General features: G+C 49.0%; 1 protein-coding gene across 1 annotated transcript; it reads right to left on the minus strand.

The window, feature by feature from the left end:
* Window positions 1–6925: 6925 nt before the first annotated feature.
* Window positions 6926–19157, minus strand: NPTX2 (neuronal pentraxin 2). The gene is made up of 5 exons (XM_060033195.1): window positions 18559–19157; window positions 16738–16954; window positions 11346–11590; window positions 9430–9609; window positions 6926–8393 (listed from the first exon to the last, which is right to left on the minus strand). Exons 1-5 carry the CDS (start codon window positions 18982–18984, stop codon window positions 8166–8168), a joined length of 1296 nt encoding a protein of 431 aa, XP_059889178.1. The 5' UTR covers window positions 18985–19157; the 3' UTR covers window positions 6926–8165.
* Between the last annotated feature and the right edge of the window lie 6827 nt (window positions 19158–25984).

Raw genomic sequence — 25984 nt, forward strand, 5'->3', positions numbered from 1 at the left:
GGATCCATAAATACATGTTTAATTAACCTGGCTTGTGCGCGAATATGGTTTCTAGCAGTGAGGAGCCTACAGTCCGCTCAAGGAAGCGGACACCTACTTTTCTTTACATTTACTATCCAAAGATGCAGAGGCTGGGTAAACACACTGGGAGTGCCTAGAGGGCAGGGGCCATGTTTTTAAACCCCAATTTTTATCTCCAGCCCTGACTTCTCAAAAAATCCATTGCCCACCAGACAGCTCCACTAAAATGTGGTCTAGACAACTCAGATTTATATGTAAAACAGAACTCTTGACTCTGTCCGCCCCCAAACTTGCTTTTTGCCTCCCCCCATCTCCCTGTCTCAGTAAATGGCATCCGTCACCTGCTCAGGTCCAAAACCTCACATTGTTTTCTTTTTAGAATTGGGATGTAATTTATATGCCATAAAATTCACCCTGAATTTTAAAGTGTAAAATTCCGTGGTTTTTAGAATATTCACAGACTTTGCAACCATCCCTACAATCCATTTGAGAACATGTTTATCATCCTAGACAGAAACTCCGTATCCATTAATAGTTACTCCCCATTTCCCTCCAACACCACATCTACGCCCAGCCCCTGGCAATCATTAATCTCCTTTCTGTCTCTATAGATTTTCTTATTCTGGACATTTCAAATAAATGGAATCATATAATATGTGGTCCTTTGTGAGTGGCTTTTTTCACTTAGAATAACGTTTTCCAGGTTTATCCATGCTATAGCATAGATCTGTATTTTATTCCTTTTTATTGCAGAATAATATTCTATTGTATGGATATACCACAAGCTGTTTATCCATTCTTCAGTTGATAGACATTTGGGTTGTTCCCACTTTTTGGCTATTATGAATAACACTGCTATGAACATTTGTGTTCAAGTTTACTGTGAATATATGCTATCAGTCCGCATGAATATACACTTAGGAGTGGAATTGTTGGGTCCTATGGTAACTCTATGTTAAACTTTTTGAGGAATTACCAGACTCTTTTCCAAAGCGGCTGCACCATTTTACATCCCCACCAGCAAAGTATAAGGGTTTCAATATCTCCACATTCTCATCAACACTAGTTGTTTTCCTTTTTGTGGGGGTAATTATAGCTGTTCCTAATGGATGTGCAGTAGTATATCATTGTGGTTTTAATTTGCATTTCCCTAATGATTAATGATATTGAAAATCTTTTCCTGTGTGATTGGTCATTTGTATATCTTCTTTGGAGTGATATCTATTCAAATCTTTTGTCACTTCAAACTTGGATTATATGTCCTTTTTTGTTTTTGAGTTGTTAAGAGGTCTTTACATATTCTGGATACGAGTCCCTTATCAAATACCTGATTGCAAATATTTTTCCCTAGCACTGGAAGCCCTTGCCAAGACTTGACCCATCTGCACCTTTTTCCATACTCTTGAGCCAAGTTGACCATTTTGGGGTAAAGAACTCTGGAAATCTCTTGCCCCACAGATGCTCAAAATACAAATCAAGATCACACATATCTCTGCTTACTAAAGCCATGGTACAAGAGCTCACCAAGATACTCCTTATCTCCTTCAGCTCTAGATATTATTGATAAGGACCAAGACACTGATTGCGCTTCTCAAAATACACAGTTCTGGGCTTTTGAACCAGCATTCAGCAGAACTCTCACCTCCCTTACCAGCCTCAAGCTATATACCCCATAATAGCTTACTTAAGTTCAAGTTCAATTAAATGCAGCATGGCACATTTCGGTCATCAAGCACCTTGAGGTGAATTGTAACAAAGGGTCTGACTCCAGTTTTTGATGTTTGACTGCTGACAGCTTTTAAGCCTCACCACCCTCTTCCCCTTGTGCCCCTGATCTGGGGGCTAAAGCCTAAATTCTTTCTCCTTTGGTGCCAAGTGGGCAGTCCAAACCATACATGGGGGAACCACCACTCTGGCCCTACCCTCTGACCACCATACAAAACCCAAGCCAGTATTCTTTCCCTGCTCTCTCAAGCCATTTTCAGATCTGCTTGGGGGCCACCCCAATCTCCCCAGGAAGCCTCATTATGTGAGTAATAAACTTTTCCATACCCTTGGGGGTGGGGGTGGTGTCATCAGACTCAATATCTGAAACAATTTTTTTTTCTGCCAAGAGTCCACAGCAGTGATCTTAGCAATTTTAAGTCTACTAATCTATGAGCATGTTTATCTTTCCATTTACTTAGATCTTCTTTACTTTTTTTCTACAATGTTTTGCAGTTTTCGAAAGTTTTACAAATCTTTCATTTCCTTTTTTAAATTTATTCCTAAGTATTTGAATTACTTGCTGCTGTAGCAAATAGAATTGTTTTCTTACATTTCAATTTCTCATTGCTAATGTATAGAAACACAGTTGATTTTTGTCAATTGACTTTATGTCCTGCATTCTTGCTGAACTCATTTAATCACTGTAGTAGTTTTTTGGTGGCATCATTACGATTTTATATACAAGAACATGTACCTGCAGATAAAAATAGTTTTCCTTATTTGTTACAAGTTCATTTTATTTCATTTTCTTGCCTAATTTCCTTGGCTAGAACTTCCAGCACAATGTTACATAGAAGTGATAAAGCAGAAGTCCTTGTCTCACTCCTGGTCTTACAGGGAGAGCATTTTTCAACATTAAGCATGTGGTTAGCTGTGGGTTTTTCATAAATGCCTTTTATCGTGTTAAAGATGTACCCTTCTATTCCTAGTTTATTGAATGCTTTTATCATGAAGTAGTGTTGGATTTTATCAGATGTTTTTCTGTATCTATTGAGATGATCATGTAGGTTTTTTCCTTTGTTTTATTAATGCAGTGTGTTACATTGATTGATTTTCTTGTGTTGAATCACCCTTGAATTCCTGGAATAAATCTCACTTGGTCATAATATATAAGCCTTATAATTCCTATTAGATTCAGTTTGCTAGTATTTTGCTAAGGATTTTATATCTATATTAACAAGGGATATTGGTCTATAGATTTTTTTTTCCTGTGCAGTCTTTGGTTTTGGTATCAGGGTAATGCTGGCCTTAATGAGTTAGGAAGTTCTATCTCCACTTCTACTTTTTGGAAAGTTTGTGAAGGATTCATGTTAATTCTTCTTTAACTGTTTGGTAGAAATCACCAGTGAAGCCATGGGTCCTGGATTTTTTTTTTTTTTGGCAAGTTTTAAAATTACTAATTCAGTGTCATGTTATAGATCTATTCAGATTTTCTATTTCTTTTTGGGTCAGCTTCAGTAGCTTGGGTCTTTCTGGAATTTTTCCATTTCATCTAGATTATCCAATTTGTTGGCATACATCAATTCATAGTATTCCCTCATAATCCTTCTTATTTCTATAAGGTCAGTAGCAATGGCCTCTCTTTTATTTCTGATTTTAATTATTTGTGTATTTTTTTTCTTGGTCCATCTGGCTAAAGGTTTGTCATTTTGTTAACCTTTTCAAATAAAAAACTTCTGATTTTCTTAATTTTCTCTATTGTTTTTCTATTCTTGATTTTATTTAACTCTGCTCTAATCTTTATTATTTCCTTTCTTCTGCTACTTTGGGATTTAGCTTTCTTTTGCTAATACATTAGGTTGTAAAGTTAAGCCGTTGATTTGAGATCTTTCTCCTTTTTTAAAAAATTTATTTATTTATTTATATTTTTAAATTTTTGGCTGCATTGGGTCTTCATTGCTGCACGCAGGCTTTCTCTAGTTGCAGTGAGCGGGGGCTACTCTTCATTGCAGTGCATGGGTTTCTCATTGTCGTGGCTTCTCTTGTTGCGGAGCATGGGCTCTAGGCACGCAGGCTTCAGTAGTTGTGGCACATGGGCTCAATAATTGTGGCACGCGGGCTCAGTAGCTGTGGCTCACGGGCTTAGTTGCTCCACGGCATGTGGGATCTTCCTGGACCAGGGCCCTAACTCGTGTCCCCTGCATTGGCAGGTGGATTCTTTTTTGCGGTACGCGGGCCTCTCACTGTTGTGGCCTCTCCCGTTGCGGAGCACAGGCTCCGGACGCGCAGGCTCAGCAGCCATGGCTCACGGGCCCAGCCGCTCCACGGCATGTGGGATCTTCCCAGACCGGGGCACGAACCCGTGTCCCCTGCATCGGCAGGTGGACTCTCAACCACTGCGCCACCAGGGAAGCCCGGCAGGTGGATTCTTAACCACTGTGCTACCAGGGAAGTCCTCTTTCTTCTTTTTTAATGTAAGCATTTATAACTATAAATTTCTCTGTTAGCACTGCTTTCACTGTGTTCCATAAGTTTTGGTATGTTGTGTTTTCATTTTCATTCATTTTTACGTATTGTATGATTTCTCTTGTGATTTCTTCTTTGACCCGTTGGTTGTTTAAGAGTTTGTTGTTTAATTTCCACATATTTGTGAATTTTCCAACTTACTTTCTGTTATTTATTTCTAGCTTTATTCCACTGTGGTTAGAGAAAATATATTATGATTTCAATCTTTTTCAATTTATTGAGACCATTTTGTGGCCTAACATGTGGTCTATCCTGGAGAATGTTTCATGTGCACCTGAGAAGAATATATTTTCTGCTGTTGTTGGGTGGAGTACTACTATGTATAGTAAGTTTGTATTGATAGTATTGTTCAAGTCCTCTATTTCCTTGTTGATCTAAAAGTGGGGTATTGAAATCTCCAGCTATTATTGTAGAACTTCCTCCTTCAATTCTGTCAGCTTTTGCTCCATGTAATTTTGGGCTCTGCTTTTAGGTGCATGTGTGTTTATAATTGTCATAATTTATTGATGGATTGACCATTTTATCGTTATAAAATGATAAATGTCCTTTATTTCTAGTAACAATTTATGTCTTAAAGTCTACTTTTTAGACTTTGCTTCCCTGGTGGCGCAGTGGTTGAGAGTCCGCCTGCCAATGCAGGGGACACGGGTTCGTGCCCCGGTCCGGGAAGATCCCACATGCCAAGGAACGGCTGGGCCCGTGAGCCATGGCCGCTGAGCCTGCGCATCCGGAGCCTGTGCCCCACAACGGGAGAGGCCACAACAGTGAGAGGCCCACATACCGCAAAAAAAAAAAAAAGATAGTAACTTGGCTATCTTCCTCACCGTTGTATCTCTGGTGCCTAGAATAGGGCCTGACACATTGTAGGTGCCCCAAATACTTGTTGAGTGAACAGAATGAATGGTAATACCTGTGCTTAACAGGAAGACCTCTCCCAAGTCCTTCCGTATAAGGAGAGCTGATGCTGGAGTCCCCTAAGTCTATAGAGGGCCCAGGTCTGCCTTCCCCACCAGCAGAGACTTCATCCCAGTTTGCCTTCGACTGAGTTGCATTTTATCACTTTAATTCATTCATCATTGATCATCCAGCTACAGTTTCCATGGCAACCCTCAACTAAGCAGAATATTCCATCATCCAGGACACTCTCTATCCCACCCTTGTCAGAGCACCCAGTTCACTATCAAGGTGTTTTCCAGCCTCTAGCAAAGGGTAAGGTCTTGGGTGGGGAAACAGAGGCCTTGGGTCTCTTTTAGATGCGAGGCTCAAGGCATAAGAAATTCACAGGATTTCCTGGCTGATTCTTGTTTCTGCTTTTATGTCAGGAAAGCTAAACCTCCAATAGGAGGACCAGCCTGCAGCAGTGGTAAAGAGAGGTGAAATGTTTCACTTTCCCACATCGGGTCAGGAAGTACTTTGGCCCCGTGTTCTGGGTTCAGAGCTTCTCCAGTTGCAGGAAGGAAGTTACCTGGCTCAGCAGGGGTTCAAAGCCCTTATGCAAAGTTTTGCTCCTGGAAGAAGCAGTGCCAGGGAATCAGGTAAGGTAAGCTCAGTGTCTGGCGTGGGTATGAAATAAGGTAATTAATTCCTCAGTGCCTTTCAGGGGGAGATCTGAGTAGCTTCATCATGAAGGAGATTCCAAATAAACTGCTCTCCACCTGACCTCAGCACTTTGGATTCCAAAGACCCCCCCCAAGCAGGGAACCTGGCCTAATTTCATGTTCAACCCAACACTCATGATTGAGTTCCTGCCAAGTCATAACATACAACATTGAAAATAGACTCCAAGAGCCTCAGTGACCCAGTAATGATCTTGGTTTTAGAAGTCACAGCTTCCATTTTGGCCTATCAAGTACACCAAGCCCATAGTACATTTGTGTCATTTGGCCCCAATGACATAGTGTCATTGGCCCCAAGACTGGACTCTGCTCCCTTAGAATAAAAATTTAGACATTGCCACTTGGGAAGGGGACAAACTGAGTTATACTCCGCAGCTACTGAAATAAAGATACAAAAATAGAAAGTGGGGGTGAGGGAGGCATACCTAACATTTGTGGAGATGGGGAAAATATCAACACACCTGCTAGGGCCAGGTGGACACAGAGAGGTGGCACTGGGAGGACACATTGGCCCTAGGTCCCCTCAGAGCCAAAAGCCAGAGGCAGGGGGTGGGTGGAAGGGCCGTCAGAGCCACAGGCCGGCTGGGATCCCAGCTCTGCCCTTTGTCAGCTGTATGATCCCGAAGTGACTGTTTAATTGTTCCACGTATTCACCTGTGAACTGGGATGAACTCTTTCAGGGGGTCGTGAACAGGATTAAATGAGATTTTAATGCAGAGCACACAGAGTAGATGCTGAACAGGTGTCACACCTGGGACAGGGCGCTGAGGGTCATCTAGCTAAGCCTGATTCCCAGTTGAGATGACAGGGACAGGCTGGGGACAGAGAGGCTGGGAAGAGCCTGCGGGGCATCCCCAGACGGAGCCTGGAGTTGAGGAGGGAAGGGCGCAGTCCAGCACCACACCCTCCTCCAAGCGTCCTCAGCTCCCCTGGGGCCACGCCCTGGGGCTCGGCCCAGTCTAACCAGAGAGGACAACCTCCTGCCCGGGTTTGCAAAGCACCAGCCCTCCCTGCCCTCAGCCCCAGACAAGGAGAAAGCAGACATCAAGGCATCTTCCAGTGCATTTTAATCAAAATTCCATCATCAGAAGAGTTCTTGTAGCATTCAGTGTTAGGATGGGCATGTCGATTTGCTCCTACAAATGGAATATCCACAGATTTGCACTTCAAACATGTATGAAAAATAAAATATATAATATTTAGCTGTATAAATTTCCCCACTAATCACGTTATCTTTAAAATAAATTACTACCTCTGTCCAATAAATTAATCAGCCTGGAGTCACTAAAGAGACATCAGCCAAATGACATTCGTTTCCTGAAAACATTCTGGGGGAAATACTGGAGACAGTCAAATGCTCACAGGAATCAACACGAATTAAAACTAGCACGTCCAAACAACAACAACAACAAAACTAGCACGTTCCTCACAGTGGGGCAAGACATCAAAAATGCGAGCCAGCTAACGGCTGCTCTTTTCTGTCGGGGGAAAAAAAAAAAAAAATCCCCCAAACCACACCGAATGGTTGTAAAAGCTGCAACTGAACTTTTGGCACCAGTGGAGAAAAGACACCTTTCAAAGCCATACCCAACCAGGATTCTGCCAAAGCATGGGTCAGAGGGAGAGGTGACAGAGGGGGAGGGACAGCTGCCATGGCCCTTCTCCGTTCTGAGTTCCCATTCACGGCCCCCTCTCTGGAGCCATGGATGCCCCCTCCACCTTGGAGAAGGCAGGGCATTGTCCGGGCAGCCCGCCTTCCTCAGGAGACTCAAGAGTTCCTGGGACGGAAATATTCACAGCGTAAAGAACATCAAGAGAAAGGCCCTTTTGCGGGGAGGGTGGAACGGGGCGGGGGTGGTTTGCTGCGTGCTCAGTTGACAGCAGGGTGTACTCAACACACGAGGGACGCGGCCACGCCAGCGGGATGGATGCACAGCCTCTGAAGGGGACGGACAGACGGCGCACACGAGACACCAAGGGTCCGAGACGGTGGGCAGGGCTGGGGTGCGCTAGCATGTACAGGGGTGCTGAACAGGGCTTTAAGGACAAGAGTCCCTTCACAGCAGAAGTCAGAAATCCACCCACTTGCAGCTCAGGGCTTCTTCCCCCTACCCCAAACCAACAAAATCTTGGTTAGGAACAAATAAGCTGGTGACAAACGCCTCAGGCTTAGAGATGCCCTGGGAACGGGCTTTGGGGGTCCCGGCGCACTATGGCAGGAGGTTTATACACAGTTCCACTGGGGGAGTAAGGGGAACGGCCCGACCCCCGCCTCCTGGACAGAGGAGCAGGTGGCTACAAGTCAAGGAGACGCTCCTCGCAGGTCTCCACCGGCCACTTTGACGCCCCTCCAAACACGTCCACGTTGTTGTCCACCCAGGGGATGATGTTGCCCGGCATGTTCGTGGAGCAGTTGGCGATGTTGATGATTTCTTGTGCACGAAGGACGCGGTCCCATATGTTGAACTGGCTGAGCTCCCCCACGAATGCCTGCGTGGCATCGAACCTGCCCCCAACCGTGTCCTGGGAAGGAGGAACAGACTGCATCGGGGCAGGCTCACAGGCAGACACATCTGCTACCTGTCCCAGGGCGTGACCGGCTTCAGGGGAGGTGGGGGGATGCCAGCCTGGGAGGGAGATGGGGACTGGGGCATTTCCCTGACTCCCCAACTCAGATCGCAGCCCGTGACCACTGATTCCTGCCAGTTCCAAAGCTTTAGGCCACGTCAGGCCTGGGAAATGGCGTGACTCAAACTGGCCCATTTTAGGGAGGGGAAACTAAGCAGAGAGATCCTTGCCCAAGGCCCCAGAGCGAGGACTGGACCCAGGTCTCCCGACTCCCAGCCCCTCCCAGGGGAGAAGAAACAGGGTAGTGGGGAGCGGGGAGAGCCAAGGGCCCAGACTCAAAGCCCCCCAGAGGACCTGGAGTCTGTTCCCTCATTTTCCACGTTTTCCAGGAAACCCCAAACACAGACTGAAATGTGAATTCTCATCTGCCTGAGAGCAGATGGCCTCTGCCCCAGATGGCGAGTTTTCTGAGCGCAGTCTCTGAGGCCTGGCCCCATCTCGCCCACAGGTGTTGTTCCCCAGGTGCCCTTGCTGGGGATCAGGGTCGCGACCCTGAGCTGGCAGCTCCTGGAAGATGCCAATACCAGCCAGCGCCCAGCATCTGGAGTCAATGCAGTGGCCGGCAGAGGCCAAACAGCTGGAGAGATGGCCCGGGGTCGCTACCTAACCCTGGGACTCCAGGATCACTCCTGCTCACCTGTATCGGACAGACTCCATTCTAGAATCTGTCTGAACCCACCACACCAACTTGGTCCCTGCCAGGAAGGGCAGGATGTGTCCCCATCCCCGCTCTCAGCCCCTTAGGCCACAGGATAGCACGGGCTGAGCCGGCAGGGATGCTGGCCATCCAGGCTGGTCGTCGTGCTGCGGTGGCCAGGTCCAGGTCCGGCAGGCAGACAGACAGCTGAGCAGGGCCAGGGGCAGCCCGCAGGCCCGGCCGTGTGCTGCTTGGCCTGCCAGCCGCTCCTCCCGGCACCCCACCTGCACCCACCTGCTCCTGCCCGAGAATCAGCACACCCCCCGGCTTGATGGGGTGCCACGGGGCCAGGTTCTCCCCGGTGCCCAGCTTCTCCCCATCCTGGAAGGCCTCCCACATGCCGTCCCGCGTTGTCCAGGTGACACAGATGTGGTGCCACTTGCCGTCACTGACAAACAGGGGCAGCTGTGCGACCTGTGGGCGGCAACGTGCAGGTGAGGGCCCCCTTGGGGTTCCCAGGAGTCTGCCCTGAGGATACGGAGACCCTGGGCCCACTGCTGCTCCCCTTCTATGTTCTGTGGGTAACATGCCCGACCTTGCCCAGCTCAGAGTGACCCTTGGGCTGGAGACACCACGTGTGTCACAGACTCTTAAGGGGAAAGGGGCAGCCTGGGTACACACCCTGACCCCAGGGTGACCTGCTTTCAACTGGACACCCTTGGACCTGGGCTTAGTTAAGGGCCTAGGATTCTGTGCAGACCAAGCAAATGTGACAGACGGCTCCCCACCCCGCATACTGGTCCTGAACATCCCTCACTGGAGAATCTAAAGGGAAGTCAGGACTCTACTGGACCAATTTCTTTGGAAAACAGACCAGGCATCTACCCGCTGCAGGCAAAGTCCCAAGTGCCATTGTGGCACCTGGGGATCTGCGTGTATGTGTGTCCTCCTGTGCAGAGCACCTTCAATTACGTGTGAGTGTAGGGGGGTGGGGGGATGCACATAGAGCTGGGGGGAGGGCCTTTCCCACCCACACTGTCTCCTGGCAGTCCTGTGAGTGCTCTACAGACCAGTAGGCCTGTGAAGCACTGTGTTGTTACTGCCGGTGTCCTAGCAACCTGGAGCTCCCTCCCAGGAATGGGCTATTTACACGACGTCTAAACCGAGAGGAAAACAAGGCTCTCGGCCTTGCCTCCTCCAAGGGCCTTATTTAGAATAATTAATCCCTAGCTCAAGGATGTGGTCACCACTGGAAAGAGCCCTGAAGATGGATTCCACAGCATTTCCCACTTCAGTTCCAGCCAGGGCGGGTTTAGTAAAGACAGACAGGGTGGGAGGCCATTGCCTGGTGAGCGCTCTGGGGGCTCAGGCAGCCAGGGGGCTGGTGCAGCCATTCACCACTCAGCTCCAGCAAGAAGGGTGTGAGGATGCAGTTCGGGTGACGTGGAGCCTGACTTAAGTTTAGGTGAGGCTGTTGGAGGCTCCCGCAGATGCTCAGAGCTGATCTCTTGAGGAGACCGCGTTCCTGAATGTCGAAATAAGCCAGTCCGTCAGAAAGGGGACATTTACTCTGTAAAAGGCAGGACTACAGGGATGGGGACAGATGGGTGGTTGCCATGGGGTGCGGTAGGAGCAGGAGGTGACTACAAAGGGGAATGAGGAAATTTGGAGGATGATGAAACTGTTCTAGATTTTAATTGTGGTGGATACAATAATTGTATGCATTTGTTAAAACTGGTTGAACTATACACTAAAAAGTGTAAATTTTATTGTATATAAATATATTTCAAGCCCCCCCCCACTAAAGATGTGCTCATGAGAAATATCACACACTCATACACACACACACACACAAATACACACCCTCACCTAATTGGTGCAGCCCCGGGGAACAGCCCTCACTGACCGGCCCGAGGGTCCGTGACAATTCAGGCTAGCACGCAGAGACCCAGCTCATTCTGTTCCTTCTGTGGCCTCTGTGCCTGGACCCTCTGCTGCTTCCTGGCGGGATTCACAGCTTGGATCTCCACAAGCTGCAGCTGCCTGCCCCCTGCCCCCTACCCAGCCACCTGCCCAGAGTGGGACTGAGTCAGGCCAAAACTGTCCCCACTGCGAGGAGGACAGCCCCGTGGCCAGACATCAGGCTCCCTGCAACATCCCAACCTCGGTGGCCGCCAGGATGGGGGGGTGGCCGTCCCAGCAGGCCTCACCTTGTCGTTGATGAGCAGCTCAATGGGGTTGTTGCCCCACTCTATCAGCACGATCTCATTGGCCTGCCCGGGCACCGCGTAAGAGAACGGGGTGCCGATGCCCGGCGAGGCGCTGGACCGCAGCCACAGGCAGATGGTGAAGGCGTACAGCTCGGGCAGCGTCTTCTTGACCTTGCCGTACAGGTAGTTCGTGCGGAGGGGGAGGGACACTTTGAAGGCATCAGGCGACTTGAAAGCACTGTTGCCTGGGGCGGGGGAGAGAGGGGCAGCAGCATGTGAGCCCCCTCTCAACCACAACCCAGAGCGGCAGCCCACCTGGACCCCCGCCCGGCCTACCGGCGGGTCCCCCAAGCAACGGGGCACCTGCTACTGACCGGCTGCTGTTCAGTGCTGAAGCTCCAGTGGGAAACAGGCATATCCTCACTCTTGGAAGCTCAAGGAAGTGTGTAGGGGCAAGCAGGATTTAACTTTCTGGTTAAATTAAGCCAGAAACCCTGTTCCCTCCACTGTTCGCTTGAACTCCCGGCCCCTTCAGCAGGGCTGGGTCAGGCGCCTGCTGGGCTTGGAGGCAGGACATCTTACAGGAACCCAGGCGCTCCAAAGACACTTGTCCCCCAATGAGTCCATGTCACTTCTCCCCCAGAAGAACCACCACCGCCCAAGGCGACGGAGCCAGGCACCCGTGACCCGACACAACTTAACTCAGAAGGGGCTTTTGGACTAAATCCCTGGTGTGAATTGCTTTGCTCACGATCTGCCCTGCTCTCCTCAAGAGGACACCGAGTTGATGGACCGTCTCCTGCAGTCTGGAAGCAATGGGAGGCGGGGAAATGCAGAGGCTCCCCCTCCACAGAGGCTACCCACCGGCCGGGGTCTTGACCCTTGAGGCCTGCCTGGGGCCGTCCCCATGTAAATGGCACGTCCCAGACCTTTTGAAAAGAGTGATACCCTTAAACAGGTCTAAGGCATTTTCAGTACAGTTTTGATTTAAGCTCAAAATTAATGGCAGCATCATAAATAAACACGCAAGAAGACAAGCCCCTGCCTGGTTATCACAGATCTCAGAGTTTGCAGGGGACTGGTGACTCTGGGAGCTGTCACAGTAAAAGCTTCCCTCTTATTTGGGGACCAGGCGCTGCCAGGGAAGGAACCTAAATGCCTTTCATTCATTCAACAAGTATTTATTAAGCACACACAAGGGGCCAGATGGTCCCTATCTCTGTCAAAGACAGGCAGGCTCTCCCGGCCTGGAACCAAACTGCCCATGTCACTGGTGGACTAAATCTGTCCCTTTCTTGCCCCCCTCTGTAGAACAGGACCCAGAGTGGATGAACTTTCTCCATCACGATCCCCCAAACTCATTTTCTGCCACAGTGAGGAACACGTGAGAGAAGCTCTTCGGTGCCACGGTTCACACCTACCGAGGGACCTTCTGCAAAGGAAGGCAGCAGGGCCCAGTGTCACCCTTCCAACCTCTCCGGAACAGGCAGCACAGAAATACTAGAATCTGGGCTTCATACGTAGCATTTACTTCTATCTGCTGGTTGTGCAGTCTTGCCTCATCCATCCTGACCTCCCAAGGCCGTGGAGCACCCGGCGAGGGCTGGGAAGACCCTGTTGCCTGGGGAAGCCGAGGATGCGGCCAGGCTAGAGGTTAGGCTGGCACGGGCCCCACATGAGGCTGAAGCAGAGCTAAGAGAGAGAACCAGAAAGCCCCAATGCCCCGATTTGGCAGGTTGCACAGTGGGGGCACCACGGGACTTACCCCAGGTCACGCAGCCCGTGAGTGACAGGACCAGGAACAGAAGTCCCGCTTCCCGCTACGCGCAGCTGCGAGTACTTAATCTGCAAACGCTCGTGTTTTCACGAGATGTGATCATCTAATAGAGAGAAATTGCTTCTCTCCTGGCAGGTGGGCAGGCTTGCTGACTTAATAAGGCTCGGTGTCAGTAATATCGTTATCTCGGTGACAACAGAGGTTTCATCAGAGCTGGGAGAGCCGAGGGGTGGCCATACCTCGAAAGCCGGTGCCCTCTATTTACATAAAACAGCTTGGAGGTTCAGAGGAAACTCAGTTAAAACCAATTAAGGAATTAAAAGCCCTGACCAATAAATCAGAGACTGCAGGTGGCAGACAAGCTAAGGAGGGGGGTGGCTTGAGACCAAAGAGACAAGGGTTCCAACGTTTACTTCAACTCCGAGCTCGGCTCTCCCTCGCCGGCGGACCCGGGTCTGGAGGCAGCCACAGATGAGGAGGTCTCACAATAAAGAAAATGAGCACCCGTGGGACCTGGGCGGCAGGGGCACACACAGGGTTGGATGCACACCACTGGGATGGGAGGAGTCTCCCGCCCAGCATGGCCGGAGCTCACATGCCCCTCCAGGCTGCAGCCTTCATGACTCTGGTCCTCGGGGGTCACCACTAACCTCAACCCCAGCTCTGCAATCTGCCAGCCACGTGAATGCAGGCATCGCTTAGCTCTGACTCAGTCCCTCGTCTAACTAGATCCCATCTCACTGGGTTGCTGCAGGGGTTACAGAGGATAGAGAATGTGGAGCTCAGAGGCCAGCGTCTGGTGCAGAACAGGCACTTAACAGGCAGGGGACGATGCGGCGAAGGCCAGAGCACCCCAAAGCCCCCACTTTGCATATGGTGGAGGTCTCTCTCCTCTGGGCTCAGCAGGATGCTTCTAAGGAACACAGTGTATATTCTACTCATGGTATATTTGGGGCCTGGGAGTTTACATATCCCTTCACACTTGTCTCTACATGACAGACATAAACTCAGAACTGCCCAGAAGGCTAATCGGTCAGCAGATGATAATTTTCCTCAAAGACTCATCCCACGGCTGGGTGGAGCAAACAGGATTCGAGAATTCTCGTGGTGGGGTCAAAAGGCAGAGGACAGCAAAGGCTGAGCTGCTGCCCAGTGCCAGGGCCTGCGGGCTCTGCAAGAATGGCCAGCCAGGGAACTTAATGTCATGCAGTCCAGCTCTAGTTCGAACACGGACTTCCCCTCTGGGCCAGGTGAGCTCTGAGGGCTTTCTGTAGCACCAAAGAGCATGGGTACAGGAATCAGGCTGGCTGGGGTGAGCCCTGACTGTTGCTTTCTGGCTGTGAACAGACAGGCTAAGGATGGGAGGGAGAGTCAAAAAGTGGCATCTCCTGGGTGGCCCAAGCCATGATGAAGAAGCTTAGAGGAAGCCACGTGAAACTCACAACCTCCCTGGAGTCACAGAATAAAACAGGGAGGGGCGGGATTGCTCACCAGCCGGTCCCCTCTCCCCACATGACACGTCTGGCTGGGAACCTCGGAGCACTTTTCTGGTCTATGAAATGGGTATAACAGGAATCCTGTCTCCACGCTCTAACTCAGTGGACTTCTACTAACCCACCTCCTTGTAGCCACGCGACTGCCATGCCAAGCGAGGTATACAGCCACCAAGGTCTCTGGCAAAGCCCTCCCCTCATTCTACAGCCAACCCTGCTTCAAGCTACTGAGTAACTGCAGTGTCCCTGCTCCCTCAGCCTGCAGGTTCCAGGTCCCATGAGGGCGAGGCTGGGCAAGGGAACCCGAGCCACCCTCCCCTGGCCCTGACGCTGCCTTCCTCTCCTCCTGTCCTGTGACAGAGGCCTGAGCTGCACTTGCTTTGCCTCCGGGGAAGGCTCTTGAGACCTAATGAGCTTCCTGAGGTCACCCAGCAATGGAGGTGAGGCAGAGAGGACTTTTTTTTTAAACTCAAGAATCCAAGTGTAGTAATAAGAGGAAGGAAGGAAGGACAGACTTTTCTGGAGGGAGAGAACAGGAGAGGGATGAAGGAGACCTAGGACTTCTGGGATGCTGCTGTAAAAGCGACTAAATCAAATGAAACAGAAACACCATCCCCTTGGGTGACTCCATCTGGCCCTGCAGAGCCGACGTCGCTGAAGGAGTAAGTGGACATTCTGCCATTGGACATTCACCTACCCATTCATAAAACTGAGTCATGAGAAATTGCCCTTGTCAGCTTAGTGTATCTGAAAAGACTACAATCTTATATCCACTACCAGCAGACCTAAAACTTCACACCCCGTGCAATCTGAATGATCTAGGGCCCTTGATCCCTCCCCTTCCTGTCTGTGGAAGAAACTTACCCACCAGAAAGTGAGCAGAGAAAAGAAAGATACTCAGAATCTGCTGCAGGGGCTAGTTAAGAAGGGACTGAAATGGCCACCTGGCAGGAGGTCAGGGATTAGGTTGTTTGTCCGAGCTGATCCTGAGCGTCTTGCTTTTCCACGGACAATGCCAGTGGGGCTGGGGGCAGGGTTAATTCCGGAAATGGCTGTTATCAGTCACCCTCATTGTCTGCTTCCTGTTCACGCATGCTGTGCGAGTTTGGATTCGCATAGTGGGAATAATACAAACGCAAAGCGGTCAGTAATGTCTCACCCTAGAAAGACATTAATGACAAGCTCTTCTTTGGAGACCTAGCAATGCAGTTTGAATTCATCAGCCATAACTGGGCAAGGAGGAAATTGGGCTAGCACAAACACTTCTTGCTGCGACTACATAAGTACAACCAATCAGGTACAATGGTCTCTAACTTGGCTAAAAGAAAAGTCACCTGGCTGGTCACAACTGACCCAGCTGGATTTCGGGACATGTTTTCCTAACCAGAACCTAGTCCTGTTTATGAGCACTATTTTGCTATTACAATTGGCTGAGGAATTGTTTCCAGAATCTTCAGAGCTATAGTACATCTGTTAAGTCAGATATTCCTCTAATTTATCACGCAATAAAAGGAATATGAGTGAGTCTAACTACAGACTATAAAACAACAACAACAAAAAACAGCCACGAACCATGTGGTGCCACAATCACTGCTGACAACAGGGGTCTGAGCACAAGTGATGAAAACCAGGCCACTCCCATCAGCCATCAGCCCCCTCCATCCCCACCATCTCTGACAAGTGCCAACAAGGCCAAGTCGGCCCACCTGTGGGGGAGAAACCCCAACCCTGTGCACCATGAGATGACTCAGGTTGAAAAAGCAACACTTCATCTGAGAAGTGAGAGGCAGAAGGGAGAGGTGGATTGTTGATTGGATGGTAAGGAGTCAGGTGGTTTTCTGCACCCAGGACTGAAGGTTCAGAGGTGATGAGAGAGCAGCCTCAGAGCCGGGCAAACTCGGGAGCAGAGCCACTGCCCCGAGAGTCAGCAGGCAGGGGTCTGGGAGTGGCCTCGTCTGTCAGTGGCCAAGAGGGCTGTGCTGCTGACCCCTCCCGGCCTGCCCTCCCTTACTCTGAGCCCCACTTCCAAGCCAAGAAGGGGCAGCCAAGAAGGAAGACAGTGGGCTGGGGGGCCGGATGGATGTCAGCCAAGGGGCCACAGAGACACTGGTGACGCACTCACCTCGCTCCAGCTCGGTCACCCTCTGCAGCAGCGAGTTCAGGGCGCTCTCGGTCTTCTGGCGGTGAGCTGAGGTCTCGTTGTGGAGCAGGGACTTCTCGTCCTCCAGCTCGGCCACCTTGCTCAGCAGCTGCCTCTCCAGCTCCCCCAGCCGCCGCTGGAGCACCTCCCGAAAGTCGCCGGGCAGCGCCGTGCTGGACACGTTCACTCGGAGCTGGTGCTTTTGGTGGGGGAGGAGTGGACGCAAGCGGGAGAAGTATTAAGGCCAGTTAAAAAGAAACTGTGAGATGTAGCTCTAATGCCCCCCCCCCCCCACAGGGAGAAGCTTCCAAAGTGGGAGTATTCAATCGTGCCAGTGGCAGGAAAGGGAGCATTTCACTGATGCTGTTTTTTTTTTTTTTTTTTTTTGGTTGGGGGTATGGAAAGGATTTCATAGTCAGACAAAACTTGCTCTGCTGCGATATTTGAAACTTAGGAATCTCATTTCCCCTCTGAGAAAGCTGTTTTTCTTCTTTTACTAAAAGGTCAAAAATTTAACCAACATCTGTCATTCTCAAGTAAAGACCAAAATACAGCTAGGCTTAAAAGAGAGAGAAAGAGTTAATCAAATGGTCCTCAAAACTGATGAACTTTCATCTAACCCCCCCAAGCTCCAGTATGGCGCAAAGGTGCGTGACTAGGGTTGCAGGGATGTTACTGGAAAATGAGAACTCTAAAGCGTGACTACTCTGAATTCCAGAAATCTTTGCTTTTCTTTCTTTCACTCCTCTACCATTTTGCTGGCTCTGAAGGCAGCCAGCCACTGTCTAGCCATGAGTCCTTGGCAAGCTATTTACCCCCTCTCTCTAAGTGCTCCAAATTTTAAATGCAGATTATAGGATCTGCCTCACGGGGTTGTCGCACGGGTTAAAATTAGATAATACGCCTGGCGCATATTTAGTGTTCCAGAAATGTTAGCTCTTATTAATCATAATGAATCGAAGGATATACAGATGCTGGAAATACTGTATTTAGCCATCATGCCACGGGAAACTCTCAAGTAATTTTGCAATAATTACCACCTGTAATTGAAACCTAGTTTTGCGAAGTAGTATTTTGGTAAACGTGTATAACAGAAACATCCACACTGCTTAAACAGGGTGGAAAGTAAAGATAGAAATTAAATAAACATTTCTCTCTCAAAGTTCCAAACTGCATACGCCTTTCAAGAGAGAAGGGAATAAGGTCCCTTCCCCCAAAGCAATCGGGAAGGGCACCTTAGATCCGCGCAATTTGGGGACAGTGGCTTTGAAGTTAACCAGGTTTCCTCCAAGGCGCGTCTAGTATGGCCGGTGACTGGCCCGCGCTCGCCTCCCGCCAAGACCCCCGGACCTCCACCTGCTCTCGTCCAGCCCAACTTGATTTATGAAAGGAAACACCGGACGCCCAGGGCTGCTGACCTCACGCGGCAGCCTCACGTCACCCGACAGAAGCTTCACGAGCGCGTCCTGCTAGGGGAGACTCGGAGATTTGCAAAGAGAGAGAGGAGGCCATCCGCGTTCGCCAGCCCGGACCTCGGGAAGTGAATGGCCGCACAGCTGGCAGTCCTGGCGCGCGGGGCGATTTAACCCTTCCCTTCCAGTAAGGAGGTGGGGAGGAGGGATGCGAGCCAAGCAAGTAAGTTCCAGAACAGGACCGAGAACGCCCCTGACCCTGAACCCAGCTCGCCCTGCTTCTGAGCGCGTCCGGGCGGCCGTGTTCCGCACAACCTGGTGGCAGGACCATGCGCCCCTCCTCTGCCCTGAGCCTCGGGGACGTTCCCCCAGGGACCCCTCGCCCTGCTACCTCGAGGCTCTCCAGGCGGTCCTTGAGGGTCTGCAGAGAGCGGCTGAGCTGCTCCACGACGTGGCCAGGGTCCCGCGGCAGGTCGCCCATGGTGTCCTTGCCCGAGGCCGCCCGGCCCGGCGCCTTGCCCCCCGCAAGCCCCTCGCAGCGCCCCAGCTTGGCCGTGAGCTCGCGAATGGCCTCGCGTTGCGAGCCCAGCGTCTCCTTCTGCTGCACGACGGTCTCACGCAGCTGCAGCACCGCGGCCCGCAGCTCCTCCTCGGGGCTCAGCGCGCCGCCCTGCATGGGCATCGCGGGCAGTGGGCAGCCGGCGCGCGCCGCCTCCGGGGGCAAAGCAGTGCACACGAAGCGGTTGCCGGGCGCCAGGCCGTCTTGGGCCCCGGCAGCCACGGCGAGCGCCACGCCAGCGGCCAGCAGCGCCAGCATCCCGCCGCTGCCGCGCTCACTCCAGCATCCGCGGGCGGGCGGGCAGGCTAGCGGGCTAGCGAGCGCCGTCGGGGCGGGCGGCGGGGGCGCCTGCGCGGAGGGCTGCGGCCGGGCGCGCCGCTCGAGGGCAGCGGGAGCCCGCGGAGCCGCCAGCCGTCGTATGGCTCTTTCGCTCTGCCTGGCTCCGTGCTCTGGCCAGGCCGGGCCCGAGCGCCCTTTCTTAAGCTGGAAGGGAGGGGGGGGGGCAGCGCATGGGGAGCGGCGCCGCAAGCTCTGATTGGCCTGGCCTGGTTCACGTCACGCAGGGGGCGGGGCGGGGGCGCCTACTCGCGGAGCGGCGGAGCGGCGGAGCGGCGGACCTGGGGGTGGGCGTGTGGGCCCGAGATGAGGGCGCGAGCTTGGGTCCCCGGGTCCCCCAGAACCGGGGAGCTGAGGTAAAAAAGGCTCTGGGTGCCTTCGGGAGCCTCGGCCGGCGTGTCCAGGCGCCCCTCGGACCCACCTGAGGACGCGGGCGTCGCGGGCTGTGGAGAAGCCAAGAGCCCACTGGTGCCCCGGCGGCCCCTGGGGCGGCTCTGGGCTGCGGGCGCGGCGCCAGGCCTCGTTCCGCGGTCGCCGCAGTCCCGGGGCGGGGGCGACCCCCATTTCACAAGTGGAGAAAGTGAGGAGGCGCCCGAGCGGGACTCGAACCGTGGGCTGCCGTCGCCCCCCGCCCGCGGCCCCCTCACTCAGAAGGCGGGAAAGAGACGCACGACGGCCGCCTCCGGGACGCCCTCAGCGGCCTCGTCCCCGTCCCCGTCCCGGAAAGAATTCTCAGGTCTGCGGGGACCAGAAACAGGCACCAGACGCAGGAGGAGTCGCCCGCGCACCCTCGGGCCACGTTGCCTCCAGCTAGGGGAGTGCAGTGGTCCGGAGTCTCGAGGCCACGCGCAGGGCTCTCCCGTGCGGGTCCGGCGACAGCCCACCGGGTGGTGACCTTATGCAGCAAGGCCTGGGCTGGATGGGCCTTGATCCCGACCGCAGTCGCGTTGAGATGGCGCCATGTGGTGAAACCGTGCGTCACCCTTGTGAATGGGCTGCCCACCGTGTCCAGTTTACCCATTAGAAACCACTGTCCTCAGATTCTTGGAGGGTACATCGACGGACAGGAACCCCCAAAGGCAGGAGCAAATTTGTTTCAGAATCTGGGCTGTGGTTTACAAACAAGTTCAGAGAGATTTTGGTGCAAAGCTACAGACGGAACTGGTTTACTGCACATTCTAAGTGGAAATCTTTATTTTTTTCTGTTTTTAAGGAATCCTGTGGCAAGGTCATTAATCATATTATCCATTATACGAGAAACAAATGGATTTGTCACTTATACACAGAAGCTGAGGTTGATTCTAAAAACAAACTGTATCAAAGTAAATGAAATTATTATGATAATATGAAATAGACTGCAGTGATTAATCTCCAGAAACCGAATTTTGACCTGCTTTGCACTTCGAACAATAGCTTCCATTATGTAAATAGCTGTGGGGTTTTCAAGGATAATGTTGCTAAATTACAAGAAAAAGTTCTATACATGAAACTCTCTTCATGCATAAACATTAGAGACAGGAAATCTGGTCTCCACAGCACTCAAGGCAGAGGACAGTGGAAGCCATGATGGTTCAGGTAAGAATATTCACTATAGTAGAGAAGGTGTGGAGTGGGGGTTGTGTGGCTAACGGGCTAATGTCTCTGCTGGTCTGCACCACCCGGAGGTATCAGTTTCAGGCTGTAAGTATGACCTTGAATAGACTCGTTCCTCCTACATCCTTCTTACTTCAACTCTTTGGAAACTCCCCAAGTTCAAATGAGCCCTCATATACACAAACTGCAATAATGAAGTAACAAGGTTGCAAAGCACTTTGTAAAATGTCACATTTTAGATTATTCCACAGTGCTCTGCATCCAGACGTGTTGAGAATTACCCAGATAAGGATTTGACTTTTCAATTTTCTCTCAGAGGTCCAATGTTTTTTTTAACGCATAGACCTGGGTGGATCTCAATTGGATGTGACAATTAGGGCAGTATGCCTATATTTTCCCATATATCCTTTCTTGGCATAGACTGATAGATTCATATTTACAGCTTGAAATAGAGGCTTGTTCCTTTAATAATTAAATAAATCAAGTGTATTTCCAGAATTCTAATTTCCTCCTGAATAAAGAAAACAGTGTACAAGAAGACATAGAAATAACAAAGCATATATCCCAAAATATTTACTCGTAAATTTCTCAAAAGATTTCCGGTATGAGAAGTGATCAGTGAAACTGCCAAAGCCCAGATGGAATGACCCAGGCATTTAAGACGTTATTTTCTTTGGAGGCAGTATAATTAGAGGGTTTAGTTAACAGGGTATATGCTATTTAGGACTTTGTTTTGTCTTCCTGGTGCAGTGGAAAGTCTGCTGGCTTAGGAAGGAGTCCTCATACCAACTCTGTCACTAGCTAAATGGTTTGGGGGCAAGTCATTTCTCCTCTCTGGACATCAGTTCCCTTGTGTATAAGATAAGGGGATGAGACTAGACTCTCCGAAGGCCCTTCTGATGATGCTCAAGAGCTGGTAGTTTGAGAAAGCATCACTGTTTGGTGTGATGAATGTCCCAGAGCCTTGTCATTTCTGTTTGTGTTGTGAACCACCTGTAGCCAAGGGTGACTATGGGAAGGCAGGGTGCTTGTGATACAGCAGGTAACCCTTCTCACAGGGAGAGGCCATAGCTGGGGTTGAAATCCGCCCTTGGCGGCATGGAGGTTTGCCCTTGATTTACTGACAGCACAGCAACCTCGTCTACCTGAAGGATCCTGCATCTCTGACTCAGGCTACCCATGAATATGGTTGCATGAGTGGCAGAGACCAGGGCCCACAGAATCTCCTTCACTTGAAAAGTCATGCAGATCTGTAGCAGTGAATCAGCTCCACCTAATCTCTTAGTGTAATTTATGCTGCAGCATAGTAGCCACCCACTCATTCACTATGTCTCCTGGCTCCCAGGTTAGCTGAGAGCCCACTATGCACTTAAACCGTGTGCTGGGAATCCTGATGAGCTCATTCCACCTCCATTTTATTGCCCCATCTGTTTGGTTCTCTTGTTCTTCTCACATGCATTTTTATCTTGGTCTTCTGGGAAATGTGCTAATTTCCACCATGGTGTCAGAGGATCCATCTTATACTTTTTTACATTTCCTTCTCTCTTTCTCAGTGCCACTTGGGAAGTCAAGAATGGGGGTTTGAGCTCAATAACAGAATCCAAGGACAACTTCCTGCAAACATGACTCAGGAACTGTCCTCGGTTCTGAATTTCAGTCGTGGGGGGGGGGACTAAGAGTGTGTGGTTGGTGGTGTTTTGTCTTTTTGTTTTTTTAATGTACGATTCAGTGCATATACAACAAAATTTGGAGGCTCCAGAGACTCCTAACTAATAATCTTTTATGCTTAAAATACTAAGACCCCCTCAAGAGTGGATTTTTCACTAGAATGAACTGCATGATAGAGTAGAAAGTGCTTGAGCTTTGGAGTCAGACAGCTCTTGTTTCAATTCTAGTTTTATAACTTGCCATTTGACCTTGAGAGGATAGCTTAACCTCTCTGAGCCTCAGTTTTCTCATCTCTAACTTCAAAGCTAAATTTACTACAAAATTTTGTCTGGCTTGAGTGAGATAATGTATGTGAACATGTTTGGCATATAGCAGGTGCACAATAGGTCCTAATTGTCCTTTTCTTCCCTCTTTAACCACTGAATTCAGAGATGAATTATATACATTTTTTAAAAACAAACTTAAAAATTTTCCTTTGTTTTCTATGACATCAAGTTGAAATGAAATAGGCAAGAAAGGATTCTTGAGAAAGAACAGGTCAGCCTCTTTGGAGGAAAGGAAGGGATGAGAACTTAAGGAAAATTTATTGGTGTCTCAGCAAGACAATGTTATCCTACTTTGTGTTGTTTTTTAAGATAAAGAATTGTATTTATTAACTTTAATCAGAGAATTCAGTCAAAATGAACTGTTTTACATCTACACTAACTTAAAATCTCTAGACTGTGTGCCTGGACCCAACTAAAAGATTTATAGTCCTTAACATTTCAGTGATTCTGAGTTTGTATTGCCAAGGGATCCCAATAGATATAAGGCCACTAAATAAAGCAAATGTTCTCTCTTCAGTGCATCTGGGTTCTTCTCAAATAACATATTTCTGGTTTAATTTTGGAAGCATGTGGTATGAGACATTGAGTTTCAGGAAGTGTTCCTGTACTAGTGTACGATCACATGTAGCTGGAAAACCATGATTTGGGGGGATTGATTATTAATATTACCCAACTGATTTCAGCAAACAAAAACGGGGCTTTTGGTGGCATTCTCTGATTTCAAGCAGTAGAACAAGATACTGGATAAACTGAGGATAATGTCTTAGCTCAGTTTTTAAAAGTAAAGGATAGTAGACTGGGGATGGGATGAGCTGAAGGAAGGGACCTCATCAACTTGGTTTTCTTGGAGGAAATACTCTTAGAATGTAGTCTCAATTTCTCTATATTAGGAAACACTTAGAAAGCGCTTCAGTTTTACACAAGTTACAAGCAGTAAAACTGACATATATCTGTAACTCAATATCTTCATGTGGTTTAGGCACACAGGTAGCTTGCTTCAATCTCTGAAAGTGAGATTGAAGGAGATTTTATAGAATTTTGAAGACTGGGAAATAGTTTAAGAAAGGTCAAAATGTCATATGGACACTTAACAGCAGGGCCAAGCTGGAACTCAGGTTCTCTGGTTCCCAGTCAAGAGCCCTTTTCTCTGTACCGCTCCCTAGCTTACTCATTAACCCTTTAAAATGCTTGGCTTCCTCAGAAACAGCTTCCTTAAAAATTAATAATTTGCCATACCAGATCCAATGACCATTTTCATATATTTCTCCTGGAACTTAAAGCATTCAACATTGTTGGCTAAGTCCTTTTTAAATTAAAACTTTCCATTATTTGTTTCTATGATATTGTATTCTTCTGATTTTCTTCTTGCTTTGGGAGAATTTTTTCTTTCTTTCCTTGATCTTCTTTCATTACCTGCACATGTGTCTAAAGTTGAGCTGTCATAATTCTCTCCCTTCAGTATACTCTCTACTGTGCTTTTAGTTCTGATCTCTATGTTAGTGGCTCTTTCCCTGATCCATACAGAGCTCCAGAATATGATAAACCAATTGCATGCTGGACACCTCAAGGATATGCTACCAACACTTCTAACTCAATATGTCCTCAACTAAATGAATTGTTCTCTTCCCCATTCCTCTTTTCTTCATCCTGTATCCCCTATTTCTGATGTATTAATGTTTCCCAAGTCATTCAAATTTAAAACTCTGTAGTCTCCTCTTCCACCCTCCAAATCCATTCAAATTCTAGTCAGTTTCTAAGTTCTAATTCTATTTTTACAATATGTCAACTCTCTCTTCACTGATACAACCTCATTACTTTTATTCTAAACTATACCATTACCTCCTAACTAAACTCTGCAACTCTGCCACCTCCCTTTCAACTTACATTCTATTGCCAGGTCCATTTTCCTGAAGCACAACTCTAAATCATTTAACTCTTCTGCTCGGAAAACTCAGTATTTCCCTATGCATGTTTGTAAACTCTTTAGTCTCCATCATCTGCCTCCCAATCTACTGTTCAACTCTACTTTTCTTTATAAGACTTTAAAAAATTAATTAATTAATTTTAATTTTTGGCTGCGTTGGGTCTTCGTTGCCACACACAGGCTTTCTCTAGTTGCAGCTAGCGGTTCTTTGTTGCGGTGCACGGGCCTCTCATTGCGGTGGCTTCCCTTGTTGCGGAGCACGGGCTCTAGGCACGCGGGCTCAGTAGCTGTGGCGCACGGGCTTAGTTGCTCCGTGGCATGTGGGATCTTCCCGGATCAGGGCTCGAACCTGTTTCCCCTGCATTAGGAGGCAGATTCTTAACCACTGCGCCACCAGGGAAGTCCCTCAACCCCATTTTCTGCTACATCTCTTAATCTACCCTTCCTTCCAGTCAAGGTAAACTGTTTTTCACACATGACCCACACTTTCCATCCTTCAGATTTGGAGTTCATGTTGTTTCCTACATCTGTACTGACCTTCCTACCAATTCTGGAACCATAAAACTCATTCATCCTTCACAGCTCTGCCATACGTGTTTCCTTCTCCACAAAGTTTACATGATTTCACTCAGTCTAAAGTGACATTATAAAGGACAGTAGTTTGTCTTTGCATTCTTTATTTCTCTTACTACTTTAGCCTCTATTATAATTACCTTCTCTACTGGACTGTGAGCTCCTTAAGGGCCACATCTAGGTCTGATGTACTCTCTCTTTTCAATAAATATCTTGTTGGATATCTTTGTGCACAACAATAATAGTGCTATGGAAGAGAAACAAAGACGATTTTGCTCAGTACATGATCTGTGTTTTTGCAGGAAGAAAGTCACTGTGTAAGAATGGCAGGGAACATTTTCAGGGAGAAGTTGAGAATTAGCCCTTGAAAAGGATAATGAAAGGCATAGAAGATAGGAGGTGTGGGGCATCTAAAGGAGCAGGCAAGAGAAGGGAAGGTTAAAACCACGGGGAAGAAAACAAGAGATGTAGTTATTAATCTCTGACTTTTAGTCCTCTGTTCCAAGTCTGTTCTCTGTTTCCAAGGATACCTTAAGACAAATTTATCTTATTTCCAGTAGCTATCACTCACCTAGCATCCATAAGGAAAGACAGGGTCGTTATTTTGGCCAGGTGACCACAATAGCTACTTTCAAGAATGAACAAAGTGTGAGTAGTAACAATGTTCAGTTTTTAACTGAGCAAAAGAAAGACTTTGTGTCTGAAATGTCTACACATTCCAGACTTTCTGAAATTCTCCCATCTGGATACCCAGATGGAAGTGTCACAGAAATGGTGGGGGGAGGGTTAGCGACTTGTTTTCCTTCTGGGGGTTAATGTGAAATTACAAAAGAATGAA

Source organism: Delphinus delphis, chromosome 15, assembly GCF_949987515.2.
Source record: "Delphinus delphis chromosome 15, mDelDel1.2, whole genome shotgun sequence".
Classification (NCBI taxonomy): Eukaryota; Metazoa; Chordata; class Mammalia; order Artiodactyla; family Delphinidae; genus Delphinus; species Delphinus delphis.